Source organism: Agelaius tricolor, unplaced genomic scaffold, assembly GCF_023055355.1.
Source record: "Agelaius tricolor isolate 1412-34295 unplaced genomic scaffold, bAgeTri1.0.p SCAF_6, whole genome shotgun sequence".
NCBI lineage: Eukaryota > Metazoa > Chordata > Aves > Passeriformes > Icteridae > Agelaius > Agelaius tricolor.
Genome location: NW_027269266.1, coordinates 43,928,985 through 43,950,141, shown reverse-complemented (window position 1 = coordinate 43,950,141; position 21,157 = coordinate 43,928,985). Strand labels below are relative to the sequence as shown.

At 42.7% G+C, this 21,157-nt stretch overlaps 1 protein-coding gene across 4 annotated transcripts in view; it reads left to right on the top strand.

Moving 5' to 3' along the window:
• Positions 1–2,303: 2,303 nt before the first annotated feature.
• The window catches only part of ZDHHC3 (zinc finger DHHC-type palmitoyltransferase 3), a 34,011-nt gene continuing 15,157 nt past the window's right edge, over positions 2,304–21,157 (top strand). The window contains exons 1-4 of one of the 4 annotated variants that reach the window (XM_071429596.1): positions 2,304–2,460; positions 13,871–14,200; positions 16,923–17,047; positions 20,212–20,308. In XM_071429596.1, coding sequence (XP_071285697.1) covers positions 13,895–14,200; positions 16,923–17,047; positions 20,212–20,308 — 528 coding nt within the window. In that variant the 5' untranslated portion in view covers positions 2,304–2,460; positions 13,871–13,894. Of the gene's footprint in view, positions 2,465–2,935; positions 3,174–13,870; positions 14,201–16,922; positions 17,048–20,211; positions 20,309–21,157 lie in introns of those variants that run through there. The other 3 variants (XM_071429599.1, XM_071429597.1, XM_071429598.1) reach the window with 3 other exon arrangements.

Sequence of the window (21,157 nt, the reverse complement as noted above, 5' to 3'; positions counted from 1 at the left end):
GGAAATGTGATTAAAAACTTGCACTATATATTAAAACAATAATTAAGGGTTGGGTTTTTTTGACAGCCTTAATTGAAAATTTCATAACAGTCATTAATGTAAGTTTGCATGCTTTTTTGCACAGCTCCTGTGTGATAATTTTCAGAGTATTTTAAAAGATGCTATCTTGACTTCATGCTGATGCTTGCTTGGCTAAAAATGATCCATGGCTCCCAAGGATTACTCAGCACACTGCCAGAGTTTATGCATCTTTCCACAACTCCTTGTTCAATCAAATGTACGAAGCATTCCTGGCTGTGCCTACTTGAACAGGTGGCATGATGCAGTGGAAGCAAACTTCAAGAGTGATGGATGGTTTTGGAAGTTTTAGCTTGGTCTGGTCCCATTGGCAGGCTTATCAATCAGCAGTCAGGGCAGAGTGGATGCATTTTTGGGACTCTTCCCACAGCTTACCTGCATCTGAAAGGTGCCACATTTCTGCACACTAGGATTGTATGGGGATTGCATACTGCTTCTTGGTGGGCAGAGCCAGCAGTGGAGCCTGGCAGAGCTGGGAACTTGGCTAGCTTGTCCTCCCCCACTAGGGGAGGTGAGCAGGGCCAGGTTTCCTTGCTGGCCCACGGGAGTGCCAGACAAAGGCAGTGCCCATGCATGAGAGGGCCCTGGTTTGTATGTTCTCTCTAAAACAGCATCTGCCAGTGCTGCTGTCCAGCACAGTCTAAGCCTTCATTTGACTTGAAGTGTGATACTTGTGTCCTCATGTTGCACAGTGTGAACCAAACAAGAAGTAAGAAGTCAGAAAATCTCTGAAGATGTGAGTGAATTCTTGATGTGAGTAACACTGTCTTGCAGTGTTAATGCAGATGCACCCCATGATTTCCACTGAGAGCATAGGGAGATGACATTCTGGCTCTCATCTTAGTTCCTGACTCTCATGCCTTTGCCCACAGCAGCTAACAGGTACAATTGCCAGGAAAGAGTGATGTGTCAATTTTTTTTCCCACTTCTGCCCCCCAGCTTGGAGTCTACCTAATGTTAGTCAAATTCTTGCACAGTCCAGAGGCTCAGCTAGCAAATCTTGCTCACATGCAAACAGCAGTTTTTTAAAGGTGGGAGGAGCCCAGGTTTGGCTCATTTTTCCTCAGGGAGAGCAGAAGGCAACCTCTTGCCCTAAAGAGCACTTCTGAGGACATTCCAATTCCAGCACAAGGCAGTAGTGAAGCTTATCATACAAAAAAGGATGCCACTTGTTTCTTGGGTTTGTTGGGGTTTGTATGTTTGGTTGTTTTCTTGGGTTTTTTTTTTAACAAAGGAAAAGCACTATCTTTTAATTTCATTGTGGTAAATGAATGATGTATGTTGGCTCACGTCATGGTTTGACACTGGCTAAACACCAGGCACCCATGAAAGCTGTTTGCTGATCTCTTGCTCTCAGCTGGGCAGAGGAGACAAAAAAAATAATGGAGGGCTTATGAGTTGAGATGAGGACTGGGAGAAACTCAGCCCTTGCTCTGGCTCTGAACATGCCACCTGCAGTGGAGGCTCTGTCACAGAATCACAGAACGGGTATGGTTGGAATGGACCACTGTGGGTCATCTGGTCCAACCTCCCTGCTCATGCAGGGCTGTCCTAGAACACATGGCACAGGATTGTTCTTGAGTATCTCCAGTGAGGCAGACTCTACAACCTCTCTGGACAACTTCTTCCAGTGTCACTCACACAGTAAAAAAGTTCTTCCTCATGTTCAGGTGGAACTTCGTGTGCATCAGTTTCTGCCCACGGCATCCTAGTGCTTGGGACCACTGAGAGGAGCCCGGCTCCATCTCTTTGGCACACCCACTCGCCCCTCCTTTTAGACATTTATGCATATTAAAGATGCCCCCTCTCAGTAGTCTCTTCTCGAGACTGAACAGGCCCAACTCCCTCAGCTTTTCCTCGTAAGAATGATACTCCAGTCCCCCAAACATCCTCACTGCTCTGCACTGTACGACTCCCCCTTGGGTGCCAACAGATTCTGGATACCTGCAAATCAAAACTACCCTGAACCCGCCTGGGGCTCAGAGGTGCCCGCTGAGGCAGAACCATCTGTTTCCATGCCAAAACCAAAAAGTGTGGGGTTTTTCCTCACAAAACCCGCATTTCCCCCCAGGGATCGGCACGCCCGGGCCGTTAACGCGCAGTGGGCACAGGCGGTCCGCAGCCGCATGGGCCCAGCCGCCGGTGCCGTCCGTGGGCCGGGGAGCCCTTGGCGGGGCGGGGAAGGGCAGGGCCGGGACGCGCTGCCTCCCGCCGCCGCCGCCGTTCACTTCCTGGTTCCTCCCGGCGGCCGCTCCACCTCCGCGCAAGGGGCGGGCGGGCGGCCGGCGGAAGGGGGGGTGCGGTGCCGTGCCGTGCCGTGCCGCTGCCGGCGCGGGGGCGGCGGGGCGCGCCGGACCCGCGGCGGCGGCGGCGGCCACTGGGGTAGGTGGGTGCGACTGACAGCGCGGGGCGGGGGGTGCTGGGGGGCGGGCAGGTGTGTGCGCCGGCGGAGCGGGGCGGGAGCGGGAACTGGGAGCAGAGAGCTGGGAGCCGGGAGCGGGCCGCCGGTGGACGGCATCCCGCCGCCGCCTGCGCCGCTGCACCAGCCGCCCCCCGGCCCCGCCGCTGTCCCTGGTGTCCCCGGCCCGCGCGGCCCCTCGGCCGTACGTGCGGGAGCCCCGGGGGTGGCGCGGCCGCCCAAGGGCCGCGCGGGGCTCCGCGTCCCTCGGCGGGGCCCCCGGGCCACGGCCGGGCGGCGGGTCGTGTCCCGCAGCGGCATCCCCGGGACCTGTGGGCATCGGTCGGGAAACGGGCGGAGGGCTCCCGCTCTCACCTCGCCGCCTTCCAGCGCTGGGCTTTAAATACTGGGAAGCTGAACGCGTTAAATGATAGCGTGCTAAGTACGCGGTTTAGGTCTGCTCCGCGGCCTTTCGGAGCAGCGTTGAGTCCCCTCGGCAGGAAATTTAAAGTCGGAGCCTCCAGCGATTTCGTCGGGGTCCTGTGACCTGTCGGTGGATTGCAGTGGTCCTATAATTTGCTAATGCGTTGCAGCGATGGGAGCAGCTGGACAGCGCGTGGAGCTGACCCTGTCGCTTCCGAGGTGGCTCTGGTCACCAGGCGTGTGGCTGCGGCTGTCCCATGGCCCCATCGGCCAGGTGCGCCCCCGGGATCGGCAGGAATCCCTGGCGAAGGCATGGCGCTGTGCTGTGCTGTGCTGTGGCGGGTTTAGTTGAAATGGATGGTGAGTTTTACGTGGCAGTAGCAAGCGATCCGGACTGGTGTAGAACGGCAGCTTCTGAGTGCTACTGGAGTTGTTCTGTAAGGTAAATTTTTAAGAAGAAGCAAGAGTTCACGATGGCTCATTAGAAAATAGTCTTCAAGAAAATAATCAAGAAAACAGGCCTTGGGGAGGAGGGGGCAGCAGTCTGGTCCCTGATGGGCTTTCCACTTGGTGTGTACCATTGAGGGATGTGGGATGGACAGCAAAGTTCGTTTAGGTGTCTTTCCTTTGATCCCGATTAAGAAAAGCTAAACTGTGTTATTCAGCATGAGAGAGATTGACAGTGTGCCAGACTCCTGGCACAGCAAAGGTGTGTGTGGAATATCAGATCTGTAGGAAAGGAGCCCAAATTTGGATGGTTGTTCTGATACGGTGGAATTACAGAGAGGGGAGGGACTGGTGACTTACGGTGAGTGACTGCATTGGGTGTCTTGTGGTGTACATAGCAAGGCATTAGTGAGGACCATATTTTCCTTTGCTTATTGAAAGCAACAGATAAGTCTTTTGCCTAGTGTTACAGGCATTTCAGTGATAAGAGTCATCATAAGGGGAGCCACGCCATTCTTACATCTTTTTAAAAGCGCGTGTGCAATAAAGATGCACTCCTTCAAAGGCCATGACTCTGTCAGCGTAGCTCTTGGTGCTGCCTCACTGATGCAATAGTGTTTGTCACACCAGAGGGACCTGCTGCTGGTAGTAAGTTGTGTCTGACTGAATGTTCATTGAGATTTACAAGGTGCGGCCCAGAAACTCTTGTGTGTTTATAGGTTTATGAAAGGGCAAATATCAGGGTCTGCCTAAACCCCAAAATTTGTTGTGGCATTTAGGATCCATAGAAATAACATCTCTTGGGTATTCTCATATATGTTTCTGCCTCCTTTTAATTTTCATTTAAAGTGATATAGTTACAGGCAAGGGTGTCTATTTCAGTTTGAAATTGCTTGTTTGGTTGTACACAAATGTAATTTAATCCAGATAATGGGAGTAGGTTGCAAGAAGATGAATGCCTAATTCCTCAGCAGATGCAGGTCTGCTGTGCCCAAGTAGTTATGTGTTTTTTCTGGGCAGTTTCCTTTGCGTCAGCGAAGGGGAACAGCTGACAGTCTTCAGCAGTGTGTTTGTATCCTGGGCAATGGTAGCTCAGCTTTGGTGAATTGCTTTTTCTTACCTAATATGAATTTACTTTTCTCAATGGGTGGATTGCTGTGCGCCTCCAGCAGAACAGGAGCTAGCAGTGCTGCATAGTCCATGCAGTTTAAACCTGTGTGTTGCATTATTTCAGGAAGACTTGCTCATGGAGCCAGTTTTACTGTGCAGACATTTCCTATACAGCTGTGACAGGGCATCTCTCCTGTAGAGGAGACTAGATGGGCACCCACAGTGGTGTCAGTCTGAAAATGGACTGGCTGTAGCTCAGCCAGTCTCTGCAGATGTTAGTTGGCTGAGCTTATGCTTTTCTCTGATGCCTCTGCAGTGTAGACATGACCTTTTTCTTAGGGCAATATTCAGGAATACAGTTTTTCTGCCTTCCTGACAGAAGACAGCAGATAATGTAAAACATGACACAACAGAATAGCTTGTTGTCAGTTTTTATTTCCCCCATCCTCCGCTTAGCTGGTTGAAGGAAACTAAATGTGACCAACTGTACCTGGAACATCATATTTAACCTGTGCATGTAACTGATCTGAAGCTTTGGGTTGTGTTCAAGAAAACAAGAAGTTAAAGCTTTCCTAATTGAAGCTGTGTGTTTCCCGGGTTAGTGCAGGCAATAAGGAAAGAAGATAGCCCTTGCCTGGAGCTGCAGTGCAGCAAGTCTGCCAGTAACACTTCACACATTGTCCTTTTGAGAGGGAGTCCAGAAACGTGAGCCAGCTTGTTTGCAGGGTGTGGGTGCCAAAGACCTCCCCATATGGCAGCAGTTCCCTGCTAGTGAGGTGCAAGGTGTTAGAGGCAAGGTGCAGCTGGGTGCTGGCTCACTGCATGGGAGCACTGGTGTGTTAACTCCTGTCGCCTGTTTCTGGCTGTGCCCCCAGCTTGGGGGCTGCTTGAGAGTGCTTCTGGAGACTGGAGTGAGAGATTTGTCTAGCCTTATAGCCCCATATCTCTCTTTGCACCACCAGGGTGACCGTACAGAACCCGTGCTGTTACAGGAGAAGAGGTAGAAGTGCAAGAGGAGGGGGAAAAAAGAAAGAGAGGATAGGTATGGAAAGGTACGGAAATGAGAGGGAAGGGTACAGCAGCAGAGTTCAGTTAGAAAAATGTTGGGAAGCGCTATTCCAGGAGCAAGTAAAACAGCAAGTAAAAAAAGGACACAGAAGACTCACTGTTAAGATCCTTTGACATCAGAGGAATGTTGAATGAGAGGAAATGCAAGGCCTTTATTGATGTTCCTGCTCCTGGGCTGGTGGTGGATGGTGTGCTTGTCATGTTCAGCTGTAAGTTTTGCAATAATGCAGAATTGACAGGGGTGACCAATCTTAAGTGTGGTGCAGCATGCAGAAGTTAAAACAAGTGGGCTGAAGCTGAAACAGTGTGAGTGAGTAAAGGTAGTGTAAAATACTACACTCTTGAAAAAAAAGGTAAAAAAAGACATATGTGGGCTTAGTGGGAGGGCAGTAGTACCTTACCATAGATTGCAGAGAGGACTGTAGCAGATGATAAAGGTAGGTAATGTGATATGCATTCTTTGTTCTTTGCAGTGCCCACTTGAATTACAGATGTCCAATACAGTACAGAATAGATAAGGGAGATATTATATATGGTAGCTGGTCTTGTCTTGAACTCTGTATTTCAAAAGAAAATTAAGGTTTACACACAGAACTATTTTTTATGGCAGTAAGGATCCCAAGGATCCCTGCTGCTTGCCAGCGCTAAAGTGAGCAAAACAAGAAATGCTTAGTTTGCCAACTCAGATGTTCTTTGCTATGTTTCAAAAGCTTTAACCTACAGCAACTTTGAACCTGCAGGTTTTTCCAGTTCTCTGAAATAGCAGCATATGTTTCTTCCAGTTGTGATTTTAACTTTGCAGGATAGAGGTGATAATTGTTTGGTCCCTGTGTTTTTAATGTGCTATTTTAATGTATGCCCTGTGTACTTTCTGTAGTTGGCTTAGGGATCTGCTTAGGTGTAGTATGTAGATTTGAAATCTAAATGCCTTACAGCCTTTATACCTACATCTTTACTTACCCATATGTGGCAAGGCAGAATAATAAACTACAGGCAGGGGAATAAAATCAGAGAGTGAGTGACTTGTTCATGCTTGTGAAGAGGGGGCTGTAGCAAAAGCAGGTGAGAGCCAAATCCTGCGATAGACCATCTTGAGTGAAAACCTATGTCTGGTAGTTAAAGTGCTCTTTCTGCCTTGAAAGATAGTAGTTAAAATATGTTTTTAGACTAGAGGGTTTCTGCCAGCTTCTTATTATGATTAAAACTTTAAAGCTGCAGCTCTTTCCTGCTCTGCAAAACATATTCCTTATGCCATGAAAGTTGTGTGGTTTTTAAGTTGAAACTAAAAATAATACCAGTTTTATAGATAAGCCTTTCCCTTTATTTTTTGTCTTTGTTAAAAAAAAAAAAAAGTTGATAAAGGACAAATTGAGAATTTACGTTCTCCTAATCCAGTGGCTTGCTGTTTTAGGTCCTGAGTCAGCATGTAAATTGCAGAGCTGTCTAGAAGACCAGGACAGCTTCTCCTGTTTTGTCTCTCATAAGGCTGTGCATTCAGGATAACTGCAGTGCTGTGGGAAAGCATGACATCCCCATCTGTTGTTTTCTATTTCCTGGTGCAGTCTCCTGCACAATTGCTCTTTCCTTCCAGTGCTTAACTTTAGATAGGTGGCAATGCAACAAGGATGGTATGTTCAGGATTAGTATTTCTCTTTTGACATGGGTTAAGTAGCTTGTGTGTATTTGGTTTATTGGGAAACTGTGAGATTGAAGTAACAGAATATCTCTGTTGCCCTTGCAGCTCTGATAGTTAAAAACTGACCAGTTATTTTGTAATGGTTCATTACTTAATGACAGTTTTATAAAGTACCTTCTATCTCTGATGAAAGACTTACTAAGATAACTCACTGTGATTAGTCCAAGTCAGATCCAAGTCTGACCTCAGTCTTGATGCCCTTGTGATTTGTGCCCTGTTTCTACATGTTGCCCCAATTTTGTCACTCATCCATAGTGGTCCAGTGTTTTTGTACCTTGGACAGTAACTACATTGTCTTTGCTCTCCTTTGCTCAGGCTGGCAGCTGACAGGCCTTTTGGTGGGGGTGCAATCACCAGATAACTCAGACTCTTAGGTCAGTCTTTATTGCATTATAATTTATTTATACGATACATGTCCATTAGTTAAACAGAAATGATACAGACATTAACCAGGGAGCTGTTCCCATCCCCCCTGAGAGACTGCATGCCACAAGCATCAGGATAGGGAATCCCCTGTATTTGTAATTCAGAAAACATGGCCTTATTTTCCTTTCATGGAATTCCTCTGGCACTGTTGAAGTTGCTTCTTATCTACACTGATGTAAATTAGAGGAGGACTGAGGGGTTTGTGCCTTATGTGGCTGCATCTTTTTTGAGGTGCAGTCTGATCCAAACCCTCAGGATGGAGTTTCTAGATATGACAGACATCTTTGATGTAATTTCCCCCTCCCCTTTCTCTCCTTAGAGAGAAGTTTCCTCTGTGTATTTGCTCTCCTATTCAAATGTGTTCTTCAGGAAGGCATGACTTCAATTAAATCTTCCCCTCTAATAAGATGCTTCTAATAAAAATAATGAAAGTATGATTTTAGCATGAGCCATATTTACTAAGGTCTTGTTCATGTGTGGCATCTTTGAAGTAAGAAATTAAAATTAGAAAATAACATCAAAATAGTTGATGTTATAAACACTTTTGTAAACAATTACTGTAAAGCATTGTATTGCAGCCATTTACTCCCTTTATGTATAGAAAAATGTTATAAATTGGTTATCATCTGGTTTAACTTGCTCTCTATTCCCCTTTTTAAGGGAGGTAATCCAAGCCTGTGCTTTTACCCTCAGGAAACATAAATATATTTTAAGCCTTGTAATTTTTTAAAGATTTCTTTACACCATTTTTCTTGAGTATGGGAACTGAAAGTGTTGCCATTGCCTGACTTCAGGAGTCAAAAGATTCAGGAGACTCCTGAGATGTTTGTGAGCCTTTTGCTAAAGGCAGATGCATAGCTGGTAATGTGATATTTAGGCTGTAACTATACTCCTTAAAGTAGCCTGAATTTCCGGGAGAAAAGTGAAGAAGTATCTGTGGTAGGCACAATCCTGTTCCCTGCCCCTGGAGGAGGGCTGGCAGCGCCGACTTTGCCCTGTGATAGTTCGATCTGACTCATCGGGTGTCCCGTAAGCACAGCGTTAACTTCCGTGCCCGCTCCTTCCCTGCTGCCTTTGCCATTGTAACCCAACAGGAGGTTTCTGCCCCTTTGGGTTTTCAGCCCCAGTTGGGGTGGGGTTTGTTGTGTTTGTTGTTTGTTTGGTATTTTTAACCACGTGTGGAGTCCCGAAAATATGCCAATGGAAGTACAGCTCTCCGTAGCAAATTTGAGCCTGCTAATAATAGGTTTGCTTTTTTTAGCTGCCTTTCACAGACTTGTTAGATGTGTCCCGTTGACCCTCCAGGATTTGTAAACCAGAGGTTGGAAACTGCCATGCCAGTGGATATCTGGATGAATCTGCAGGAGACTGCCAAAAATTCTCAGCATAGCTGGCCTCTTTTGTTGCACTCCTGCAGATCAGAAAAAGCTTTTTAGGCCTTGCAGGAGCCATTAGGAAAATACATATAAATACTGATATTTTCTTATTATCTGTGCTTTGGCAAGTTTTCACAAGCTTGTTAGATTTTGGTTGCATGGAAATGTGGCAGGAGAAGCATAGGTAAAAGCCCTTTTAGTTAGGAAACTCACCTTCTCTTATGTCTCTTGCAAAGGAAGATTTAAATATGCAGTCTTGTAATCTATTCAGTTGTATGTGCAGAAAAAATGAAATAAACTTAAAAATTAATTCTTCTGCAGTTTCTGTCTGTCTGGAGCTGACTGATTTTGTTTAAAAGGACATCTGTCCTGTGGATCTAGATTGCTTGCCTTAGCTGTCGTGAATATAGTAAGCCTAGTTATGTATGTCTGCTTCCTTTTGATGATAAAAAATTAACTTTAGTATTGTTTGTCAGCTCTCAAGGTACTCTGTGTGTCATAAAAGCTCTTTGGAAGTATTTCTTTAAATTAAAAACCAAACTGAAAACCTAAAAAAGGTCTGCCATCTGCCCTGATCTCTCTTCTTTTTATTCTTTTTTTTCCCCTCAGTATTGTTTTCATGTAGTTGGCAGAACTTGAAATTCACCTAGTTCATATGACACAATGAAAATGTAACCTCTTCCCCGAGTTCAGTGTTAATGGACTTGTAATAGAGGAAATGGTTGCAATGTACATAGTAATGCTGTAGTTCTGCAAGTCATACCCATGTGCTTGACTTCACTAACATGAATAATTACATGAAAATCAGCAGGTTCACAATGATGGTGGTTTTAAGCTTGCTGTAAGTTTTACATCAGAACCTCATGTAGCTTTCAGGCACTTACTGGGTGAAGGCCCATATCATTTGTTTGTACATTCTTAGCAAATTCTTTAGCTGTCACAGGCAATTAAAAACCAGAATTTTTTTTACATGGCTTATGGCAAGTAAAAAGACAGTTTATATAGGGTGTCGTAGCATATTTTAAGTGTTCATTGTAGCAGGAAGTAGATTTTCATTTTTGTTTACATTTCTAACTTATGTATTACATGTTTTTTGGTTGTTCCTGTATTGCCAAATGCCTTCCAGACAAAAAAAACAAGAAAAGATCTTTGCTCTGTCATGTCATTAAGCTGAATTGATGTGTGTGTTGTCATTGTATCTCACATTTACCTAGTGGCCTGTCTTGTAGCCTGACACCAAGATTAAGTCCTTAAGCCCTTTGCCTACATTGTTTACATATTGTTTGCTCCAGAGCAGGAGGAGCCGACATATTCCATCTGTATTATAAATTAAGTTCGTATGCAGCATGATTGAAGGGCAAACCAGTTAGGGCAAGTTACTGCTTCCACCCTGCTACAACCTTTTTTTTTTTGGTTGTTGTATTATTTATCTGAAAATACCAAACTGGATAACATAAACCAAAACAGATGTTTGTATATATAAGAGCAAAGAATTAAAAAAAAACCCCTCACTAACCGGGTCATGTAGGAGAGAAGCTGAGACTTTAAGCTCCTATAGCTTGACTCTTAAGATAATGAACACTAAAACACATATGTATTTCTCAAAACAGTGTATGGTGTTTATGTACTGATTTATTTTGTTGTCTAATGAGGCCTCTAAAGCAAGCATTAAATGGCAGAGTACATTAAATAACAAAATTTTCCTCTAGCCACAATCAGGGGCCTGTGCTCTGTCCTCTTAACTCCCTGCAGAATTGAGTCTCCAGACTTTCAGACTGAGGGGGCCTCAGGGCTCCTTCCAGTTTCTCCTTAGACAGTTACACAGCAATAGATTTTTCTTATTTTCCCCAGTTTAGCTTAATAATAACAAATTATTATTATTATTATTATTATTATTATTATTATTATTATTATTATTATTATCTCTCTGAGAGAGAGCTGTAGAACTTTTATTGGAGTGAAACTATTATTGGAGTGAAGCTACTTCCTGCACTTGCAAAAGAGATTAATTTTTATTTCACTGCTGAAGTGTGCTGTTCAGGACTAAACCCACAGCTTAATCACTGAGTATTTGTTCAGCTTTCAGTCAGCCTTTGCTCATACTGACCTTAGGGTGACTTGTCAAACGGATTGCTTTCTTAAATAGGAGTTTGCTTTTCCTGTGACTGTTTGATTCCTTTGCTTTGGGATACAAAACCTTAGTGGGGGGAAAAGGCTCAGAGTCTAGGCAAAAAATCCTGAGAGTCTGTGTTCAGGACTGTCCCAGCTTGTTACTGTACCTGATGTGTCAAGCTTAAACTTTCAATTGAAAGTTGAACACCTAAATTACAGTTTTTCTTACTTTTTAGTGTAATGTGATGTTCTTGTCAACTAAACAGTGTTGTCAGGTGTGAGTCTTTAATTATGTCAGTTTTATTTTGAGCTGGAAAACAAGCACAGCAATTTTAATAAGATTGTTAAACAACACAGTGAAGGTTAACCTGTTTTCTTGAGGGAGTGAGGGAGTGGAAGAACTAAGTCTTTGAAACACTTGTTAAGTCTGTGTGAATGTTTGAATACATAGTTGTCCTTACAGCAGTTGTGAAAAAAGGGAGAAAAGGTATGCATATACTAGTAGGTATAGATTTATCTGAACTTAGACTGCCAGATTGTTTGGGTAATCACTATTTACAAAAATTACATAGCTTGTCTTCCTAAATATCAGAAATCACGAGGCTAAATTATAGCTGTGGTTAAAATACAGAGTAATTACAACGTGTTATGTGAATTTTGTGAATGAGGAGTGGGTTTTTTGTTGTGGGCTTTTTTCTTGTCAAAGTAAATGACATCCTCACAAGGACATTATCATCTTGATGTTTCTGTTCTGTGGGATGTGTGTATAAATACAAGACTGATATGCTTTAACATTAATTCACGTGACTTTCTTCAGATTCATAAACCACCTTAAACTTGCTTGGCAGCATGCTAAATGTTCAAAGTGAAAGATAAGAAAATACCTAATTCTCCTAGTTTATTTATAAGAGTTGTGCTAGAAAACAAATACTGTAAATTATCTAGTTCATCTGCTTCTGTGCACCTAGGAGGTTTGTGCTCCTGGCTTTTGCTTCTCACTGTGGCCTCAGCAGTTCCAGTACCTCTCTTTGTGTCACTTGCAGTCAGGTGCACAAAGGTTTGTGCTTGGATGTAATTAATCATCCTGCTCATTAATAACCTTATTCTTTGACTGTGAAAGAATGATTGTCCTCTTATGAATTTGGTCTTCTTAAAAGAACAGCTGAAAAGTAAACTATCACCTCCTTCCCTGTTGAGATAGGGGAAGCAACATCTCCATTTAGGCTGGTGTTAGGCAGAGTAGAGCTTTCTTCTTGTACTTGGCAGAATTTAGCCATAAGATTTGGAGAAAAGTTTGAAGTCCTAGGGATTTCTGCAGTTCTCTCACTATGTTTTATGTAAAATATATCCATTTTTAAACAATTAATGACAAAAAGAGCTTTAGGGTGAACTTTCTTGACTGAAAAAATAATTAGCAGTGACCATTTTCTCTGAATTTAAATGGCATAATGAACACTCTTGTTTTGCAAAGCCATGAGAATAAGCCTTACATTTTGAAATAGCAGGAAGTTGATACCTTCCATTCAGGGATCTGCAATTCAGTGTATTTAGTGGTAGAATTATTGCAGCCATTTTTGTAGAAGGTGGGTCTTTAGAGGGTGTAGTGTTATGAAGCATTTAGAGCCCTAAGCAAATACTCTGAGTAGAAGTGTGTTTGGAAGAGGTTGCTGGGTGGGTAAAGAGCTGCTTTCAAAGTGTACCATTCCAGGTGTGCTCCAGCATTGAGTGGTGGATGGAGTGAGTGCAGATGGATTGATGCCTTGCCAAAGACTTAGGAGCACCCTCTCTGTTTTCTCTAATGCCTACATTTGGTGGGAGTTACACTGAAACACAATCCTGGCGCATACCTGGAGCATTACTATTCCTGGTTCCAAGATGGCTCTTACTCTCTGGATAGACAAGGTGTCTGCAGAGCTGGAGAGGAGAGGACAGGGCAATGTCAGCGTTGGTCCTCTTGCTACAGTAGAGTGGAGTTGGCTGGAATATGGGAAGCAAAACAAACGCTATTGAGGGATGGAGCAAAGGTGGTGGGAGAGGCATGGCAAAGCAGAAGACTTCCAAGGGATGTAAGGCCAGAGGAGGAGGTGAGAGTGGGAAAGAGCTGTTGTTGGGAAATAACATCCTCCAGCCAAGACTAGAAGTTCCTGTCAAGATATTTCCTGGGTTGCTTCTTAATCAGTTCCTGCAAATCTGACTGTACTGCTGTTTGTTTTTGCACTTTTACCCCAAAGCTGAGAGTCAGTGGGTAAGGAGGAAGGAAGCCTCATCCACTTGCAGTTTCCCAGTATGTGTAGGAAAGACCCTTCCCTTCCTCAGATATGAAGCAGAAAAAAGGGGACCCTGCCAGCTGTGACAGGACTTTTCTCCCCTCATGTAACAGTGCTGAGTTCTTGCTTCAGTTCCTGTTGTGGCCGCTCCTGTTGGCTCCTACCTGATGACTTTTTCTTCATTAAAATACTTGTTGCCTTCCACTTAGGGAGGTGGAGGTGGCACACAGGTAGACCTAGTGTGTAATTAAGCACTTCTTAAAAGCACTTAGAGTCTTCTGAGTAAGGAGTGTTCCGATAAGCGCAAGAGTGTGGTTTCCCAATCCATTATTTTATGTTTGATTTATTTACCTTTTTTGCTTTTTCGCCTCACTTTCTGCAATTTTCCCATGCGATGACCGTGCCTTTATGTGAACAGAGGTCTGGATGTCTGGCAGAGCAGTGAGCACTGTTTCTGACTCTCTTTCAGATGCAAGTATGGACATAATAGCCTATGATGATTACTCCAGTCCACCGCTTCAGAGATATTGAAAGGACACCTGAATACCTCCAGCCGGAAAAGTGTGTTCCACCTCCTAGCCGTGCTTCCCTGGGAACAATGTGGTTTATTCGAGATGGCTGTGGTATTGCATGTGCTGTCGTTACCTGGATGCTGGTGTTCTATGCCGACTTTGTAGTCCTTCTTGTCATGCTAGTTCCATCGAGAGATTATGTTTATAGTGTCATCAATGGCACACTGTTCAACACCTTGGCTTTCCTCGCTTTGGCTTCACATTTTCGTGCTATGCTGACAGATCCAGTAAGTATCCACCTCTCTCCGTGTGTCTCGGAAAGAAACAGGCGGTGTTTTTCTTGTCTGCTAGATGTTGGGTAACTCAGTTGCCGAGTGAGTGGCAGATTTAAATAACTTTTGTGTGTCAGCCTGCTGAGTGAGGCTGCTGATATGGTATGCTAATTTTTCGTCCCACTCAAGTCGGATGCAAAGTCAGGGACCCAGCGTTAGATTCCTGGTGTGTGAGCAGCTCCTCTTTCTGCACTGGGAAGGAGAGTGTTTCTCTCCGATGCTGTTTTCTCCCCAGTGGCAGATCTTGTGTTTGTGGCTTGTTGTGTCTTGACAAATAGGAAAGCTGGAAAAGCTGGTTTTGGTTGTCTGCCTTGGCAAGTATTGCTTCAGCAGAATAGAGCACAATACGTGTTGTTTTGAAAAGCTGTGTTACCATGTCTCATTCTACTGATCTTGTTGAGTGTATTGGATGATGCTGAAATAAATACGGTCTGAGCATGAGATGGCAGTACTTAGGCAAGTTGGGGAGCATCAGAGCTGTGAGATCCCTTTGTATGTATCCTTAGGACATTGCTTTGAGAGATCAGATCTGCTGCTCTCTCGTCTTTCAGTTTGTGACAAGGTAAAGTTTAGCACCATGATGCTAATTCTGAATGGCCTGTGATGGTTTATTTTCCTTAATAACCTCTGGACAGTAGACTCAGTTCAAAACCCCATCTTCACTAGTTAGTGGAAGGAAAGGCAAGCTTAGACTTCTCCTTCCTCACAAATGTTCTTGCTGCTGTTGGGAGTGGTGGTGTGCCTCTGATAACTCTGTCCCTTCCAAATGTTATTTCCCCCTTGAAACCTTGTTAGGTGATGTTGAGACTTCAGTACAATTGTTGTTTCTTATATTGTAGCTCTTCCAGAAGCCCCAGCACTGCAGAAATGGCTTGATTTGGGGTATTCTCACAATTTGTGGTAAAGACTGTTGAATTGCATGCTACTGCTGCTGGGCAGAAGTGTAAGCAGTACTTCAGCCTCTGAAACTTCTGGACTCGAGAATGGAGGGTTGCAGCAGTTTGTTAGATAGTTTGTATCCTAAGGATGGTTGTTAATTATTGTATGTTGTGTGATTTTTATGCTTAGGGACCTAACTTTGCAGAGTTAGCAAGTTTTGTTTCTTGTGAAACAAAAGCTGTATTTTGAAATGGGCTAGTTGGAGCAGTGTTGGAGAAGCAGATACGATTTCTGTTGAGAGTAATTGGGAAAAGATATGTTAATTCCTTATGTGAGGTGGGATTTATGTATGTGGATGGAGAGCCAGTGGGATTTTGTTTCATTTTTATAATGAGGAATTCAGCTAAATAAAATGCAGGATGGAAGATACAGAGAAGGGATGCACTAACATCTGGCAGACAGTGAGTCTGGGATTAAGGAAGCTTCTAGGACATGGGGAACTAGAGGCATATGTAGGATGAGAATGAAACAAAAAGCACTGCTGAGGCAAACAAGAAGAATTCTTATTATAAATAAATTAACAACTCAGTTCTTCACAATTGATAGCGGGTGTCCTGCATTTCAGTGGGTCCTTCTAAAAACTTCTTCCAGTGGATCCTTGCTAAAAACATTCCTAAAGTTTTGAGCTTTGCTGCATACTGAAGAGAGAGAACATGAGTTGTAGCAATTTTGTGGAAATTGGTTTGGTAATTTTTAAATTAGTCAGGCCTGTTGGGTGGTTTTTGTGGGGAAAAAGCCCCCAAAGATTGCTTTAAAAAGTCTCACACTACCGGTTTAATGTGCAGTTCTCTCACTCATGTATCACTCCTGTTTATTGCTCTTAGGAGGTTGTATAGATGTATTGAAAGGAGACTCTTCCATCAGAAATCTATTGAAATATTGCATCTCTGTTTTTATTTCAATTTAAAAAGCCTTAAATTCACAGAAATAAATTGTACCAATGTACTAGCAGTGTTTTCATACACCATCTTTCATGGTGCTTTTTTTTTTTTTAGCAGGGGGAGTTTCTTTGGTTTGTTTGTTGTTTTGTTGGTTTTTTTGGGGTTTTTTTTGTGAGCAAGTTTTTGTCCCTATAAAAACTGTAAACTCATGAACTTGGGCTCCTGTAGCAGCAATATGTTATCTATTTAAAGATATACTTTGAAGTGGAAATTGCACAGCTGAGAATTTTTTACCTGGTCTTACTCAGGTGTGACAATTCGTAGTGTTCACTGTTTGAATGTTAACCCCCAATTTAAATAGCAAATACACAGTGGAAGCATAACTATAAATACATGAGTTACTTACCAGCAACTCTTAATGTACACAATAATACTTCTGAAGAAGCTGCTTCTACTGGCATAAAATATCTGCAGTTTTCTGTGTGTTAGGAAACACTGGCATGATAAATTTGTTGATGTGCAAAGAGGGATGAGGATTCTTAAATATTTTAAGGTTACTGTAGGACTACAAAAGACTAATTGCTTAAGTGGAGGTTTATTGATTAAAAAAAAAAAAAAAAAAACAACAAGAGCCCCACCAAAATTATGTGTAAGTATGTGGTTCCATATTTTAAGACCACATTTAAATTTCTTTTCTGAATCTTCTTGCTCTTCTTAAAACTCTGTTCTGTTGATCTTAGGAAAACTTTTATTTCTTTTTATTTCTGCTCCTCCCATAGTTTTAAGTCATCCTGTTCTTAGCAGCCACAAAGTGCACAAGTTAATCTCCTGGTTTGTTTTTTTTTTTTTTCCTGCAGGGTGCTGTACCCAAAGGTAATGCCACAAAAGAGTTCATCGAGAGTTTACAGCTAAAGCCAGGACAGGTGGTTTACAAGTGCCCAAAGTGTTGTAGCATCAAACCTGACAGAGCACATCACTGCAGGTAAAGTCTGTTCTGAGGAGGGCTGTCTCATCAAGACCTCAAGAATTATTCACCATTGTGCCTTGTTATAGCAGTCTGACACTGCAGTGGGTCAGTTGAGGGATTGGCATGCAAATTCTGTTGCCAATAGTACCAGACACATTTAAGCTTCTCACAAGAAATCTCATACCTTTTCTGACAAATGTTCATATATAGGAGGCCAGGGCTACTTTGTGCAAAGTGAGAAACACTTGCAATTTTTGAGTGCTGCCTTGGTTCCAGACTTCTAACTGACATTCCATAAATTTTCATGTAAACATGACTTGAAAAGAGACATTCTATACCAAAATGCATAGAAATTCATAAAACGTCTCCCAAAGGGTCAGTGTCTTTTCCATTTTTGTTTTTATCCACAAACCCATTTGTCAAACTATGTATTCTATTTAGAAGTGGTATTTAAGTTAAAACTGAAGTGCAGGTAACCATATATGTATTTTTAAGAGTTCAGACTTCCACATTTTCATTGAGTGCTGTGACTTTGTTTTTGTGCTGTGTGATAGATCAGTATGCCTACTGATCTGTCATGTCCTTTCTTTTTCTGGTAGGATAAACTTCCCGGAAGACAGTAACTGGTAGTGAGCTTTTTAGTACTAAAGGCAGTGAGCAAAAAAATAACTACTTCCTAAAATTCTCTTCTGCTTTTAAAGCAAGCGAACCTGCTTTCCAGTAAGTAGTTAATAAGTTTGCACTGGTGTCACTTCCTTACCTACTCAAAAACCAATACATACAGAGAGAGCTCGCATCTGGGCTAGTGCTGATTCGTGCAGTGGTCTTGTGGGGAGGGAAATATGTGCTAATGAGCTGAGCAAACTTGTCCTGCTATTTGCTTTTTTTTATATTTGTTTTCAGAGCTTCAGTTTGCAGATGTTTTTATTTTTTGTTGGTTTTCGTTATTTTTAAAATTTTAATGAAAATCGGGAGTTGGTTATTCAGCAGGAGCAATGTGGTCATGCCTATCACTTATTAATGCTACTGTAAAATCCCCTCTGACAGCTTTTCAATTATGAATGAAACTTCACATCTAAAATGCTGTCTTGGTGATGACTCACAGTGTAGGTAAATGAAAAGGACTCTGGCTAAACACAAAACCTTGTCGCTGTGGTCCTTTTTTCTGTCCTTTAAGATAAGGTTTTAGACATTAAGATTTGGGAAGGTGATCCACTCACCACTGATGCTATTGAGAATCTTCAGTCAGACAGTTCTTTTTTGTGGCCTAGGAGATTTATTAGACTTTAAGACACCAAGGTTGAGTGTATGCATCAGCAGGAGATCCTGCTAGCTGTGTGCCAGAGGGACCAGGGTGTTTTTGATGGATGTGCTATTTAGTGAGTCCCCTGTGCCCACTAAACTAGTCCTGCCAGCATTTGGAAGCTGGGTGGTTGAATGGGGGAAGTGTCTGACTATGGGCAATCCCTGCTCCCTGTAGTGTTTAGTTGTGGTTTCTGTGTTTCCTTTTCCACCAGCTAGCTTCCTGTTCTCCCTGTCATCCAACTGTTTTTGGTACGTGTACATGGAATAAAACTCCCCTCCCAGTCTCCTCTCCTGCCTCTTTCACATCTGTGCCATGGCTGTTTCAGGTTGTCCCTCTGGGGAAGTAGGAGCACTTGGAGGGTTGGTTGGGTACTCCCCTCTCCCCAGCCCAAGGGAAGTGTGTGCACACCTGCACACAGGGAGGCATCCTCCTCCTTCACCATCTTCCTCACCTTACCCCTTCCTTTTTTTTAATCACAATGAGAGATACTTGTCTTACAAAGTACATTAGCAGATAAATTGCTTTTACTCTGCCTGCTGATTTTAGACCCCATGTAGCTCCAAATAATTTTAAGCTGCTTGTTCTGGCAAAAGGTGACTTTTTCTTGTTTCCCACGGGACGTGGGGCTGACAGATAGTACGGCACCCATGTTTGCCTGAGGAGAAGGAGCTCCTGATGTGCTTGCCTGGACTTTCATTTAGGATCAGGCCTATAGCAACTCATTTGTTTTTCAGGCATAGCCCATATCCTTGGGGATTATCCCCTTCCACCAATTAAAGTGAGTGAAAGGCTGTTCTGACAGAGATTTTCTATTATTTATCATACATGCTGATAAGAACATATTTATGTTTTCGTTTGAGTTTCCCTTAAGTGTTTGGGTGTTGAAGTTTATTATTTATATTGAGGTCAAGATGCTTTTTGTTATAAGAAGAAAAATAAAATTAGCAGAGCACTTAGTCCTTTCTGTTTAATTGCTGCCAGAATTGTTCTGGAATGGCTCTTTCCTTTCTGGGTCTATTGTTTGTTTGCTTTGGGGTTTTGTGTTTTTTCATATTTGATTTCTGTGCTTGTTTGTACAATGTGGTATCAGGAGACTGACTGGCTTTCGTCTCCTATCATATGAGAAAGCAGCAGAGAAAAAGGCTTCCTTTATTATGTGTGTTGAAGCAGTCACTGACTAAGCAAGAGAATGATGTTCAGAGTAATATATAAAGTAATAACGTTTTAATTATTTGACTTCCAGCCACAATTTGCACATTGGCAAGAATTTGAATTTTGATTTCATTAGTCTGGTTTTGTGAAGTACTTTAACATCTAATTTCACCTTGAATGTCTATTGTGGTACCATCTTCCTGACTGACTGCCACAGCTATTTTCTGCTTGATGTCAAGAATCTTTCCTAATGCCTTATTTGATTGCAAGTTCCTGCTACCAGCAAATGTTGGCAAATAAACCTGAGTTTGTTGTTAGCAACTCTGAGAAGTATCTTTATTCATTACTACCTTTTGTATATTTGTGATTTATGTTTAGTTTTAATCTGTGGACGTTTTTACAGGCCAAATAGATTAAAACTAAAAAAAATCACAGATTTTTTTTCCATCTGTCTGAATGTATTGTTCAAACCATGTTTTGGAAAGAACCATTGGTGTGTGGCATTAATTTTTGCAATGGTGGTTTGGTATTGTATGATTCATTTTGAACAGGCTTAGTCAAGTAAGCAAACCACAAATATAAATATGGTGGCAAGTAAATTCTTTTATGTTCAGATTTGGCCTTTGGTTCTTTAGCTGAAATTCTTTGTCCCCCAAATCCCTGTAAAATCCTGTGTTCTTGGAATGAAAAGTGCTGTTAACGAAGACCTGTGTTCTTTCAGTGTTTGCAAGAGGTGCATTCGGAAAATGGACCATCACTGCCCGTGGGTCAATAACTGTGTGGGAGAGAATAACCAGAAGTACTTTGTACTGTTTACAGTAAGTATTTCACAGGTGATGATTGAGGTTGTCCAGTGGGAAGTGCTGAAATGTAGTGCCTAGTCTGGTGAAGCAGCTCCCAGGGCTGGTGCTCTCTTCCTTTGTGTTTTGGAAGAACTTTATGGGGACCTGCTGTGGGCTTCTGTTTCACTATTTAGGAAACACCTCCCCCCCCACCATCCATCCACAGCAATAGGAAGAGGCATCACAGGAAGCATTTGTCAGGGGTTTTTGAGGTTTGCATTGATGGTTGTTCAGCACCTATTTTGTAATGTGAGTAGTGTATTGTGGTGCTGAGCTCTTTGAGGGAGGGGCCATCCTTTTACATCAAACACTGGCTGGTAGGATCCCAGGCCATATGTAGGGTTCCTAAACATTATAGTTGTACAAGTATCTGTGTGGGATCATGTAATAAGAGCTGTTGCCACATCTCAAAGAAGGAGTGGGAAGTCTGCATCCCCTTGGATAAGAATTATCCACCTTTTAATTGCAAGTGGTTTATTTTTGTACTTGAAAACCACGGAGGTGCTTGACTTTTTGTACTATATCTGTAGCATCATGAGTAAGAAAACAGGAGTACAAACTTGAACAGTGGATATTTCTGGAAGGTTTGAAAAGTGTTTTATCAAAGTGAACTGCAAATATCCCGTGGGAGTAGTGTGAACATTACAAGGCTGAGTCTCAGTGATGCTCTGTTTTATTAATAAATCTTCTGAGACATCTGTAGGTTTGAGGAAGTATGTTCTCATATTACCAAGCAGAAAGGAGGAGATTTTCCGTTAAATGACAGGCCTAGTGTTCTATGGTGGGGTTTGCAAAGATGTGGATTACAGAACAAAATGAATCCTA